Raw genomic sequence first — 705 nt, forward strand, 5'->3', positions numbered from 1 at the left:
CTTTCCTTTTTTCACTTTTCCCTTTTCTTTTCTTTTTTCCTTTTTCTTTCTTCCTTTTTTCTTTTTCTTTTTTCTTTTTCCTTTTTCTTTTTTCCCTTTTTCTTTTCTCCCCTTTTATTTCCTTTCCTTTTTTCACTTTTCCCTTTTCTTTTTTCCTTTTTCATTTTACCCTTTTTATTTTCTTTTTTTCCTTTTTCATTTTTCCCTTTTTCTTTTCCCCTTTTATTTCTTTTCCTTTTTTTCCCCTTTTCCCTCTTCTTTTCTTTTTTCCCCTTTTCTTTTTCTTTCCTTCCATTTTTTCCCAGCAGGCAGGTTTTACACTCCTTGAGCGGCTGCTGTCTCCGGTTGGAGCGGGGACCTGCCCAGTGCCTCCCATCCATCTCCAGCAGCTCGGGGGACCCCATGGGTTTCTCGCGCCTGGAAAGCTCCACTGGCCCATTTCGTACGTGGGTCTGGAAGTCAGAGAAACCAAAGGACACAAAGAAATCCTGAAAAAAGCTCTGCTTTTTTCAAAAAAGGGTTGACTTCCAGTTCTGGGCATGCGTCACCTTCTGCCGGCTGCGATTCACGCCTCGGCCAGTTGGGACGGATAAGGAGGCGTTTTGTCCCACGGCGCAGGACAGACGCGACGCTGGCTGGTCGGTGTCCTGCACGTCTGATTTATTTCACTGCAAAGGCACGTAATGATGCAGATAAAAGTTATCG

General features: G+C 43.7%; 1 protein-coding gene across 1 annotated transcript; it reads right to left on the minus strand.

Annotated features, from left to right (window-relative positions):
• Nucleotides 1-11: 11 nt before the first annotated feature.
• LOC104618554 (protein PXR1-like) lies at nucleotides 12-176 on the minus strand (the record flags this gene model as incomplete). Its single annotated transcript, XM_010284181.1, has 2 exons — nucleotides 12-89; nucleotides 129-176. Coding segments are annotated over 2 exons (126 nt in total), but the record flags the coding sequence as incomplete, so codon positions are not given.
• Between the last annotated feature and the right edge of the window lie 529 nt (nucleotides 177-705).

This window comes from Phaethon lepturus, unplaced genomic scaffold (assembly GCF_000687285.1).
Source record: "Phaethon lepturus isolate BGI_N335 unplaced genomic scaffold, ASM68728v1 Scaffold27433, whole genome shotgun sequence".
Classification (NCBI taxonomy): domain Eukaryota; kingdom Metazoa; phylum Chordata; class Aves; order Phaethontiformes; family Phaethontidae; genus Phaethon; species Phaethon lepturus.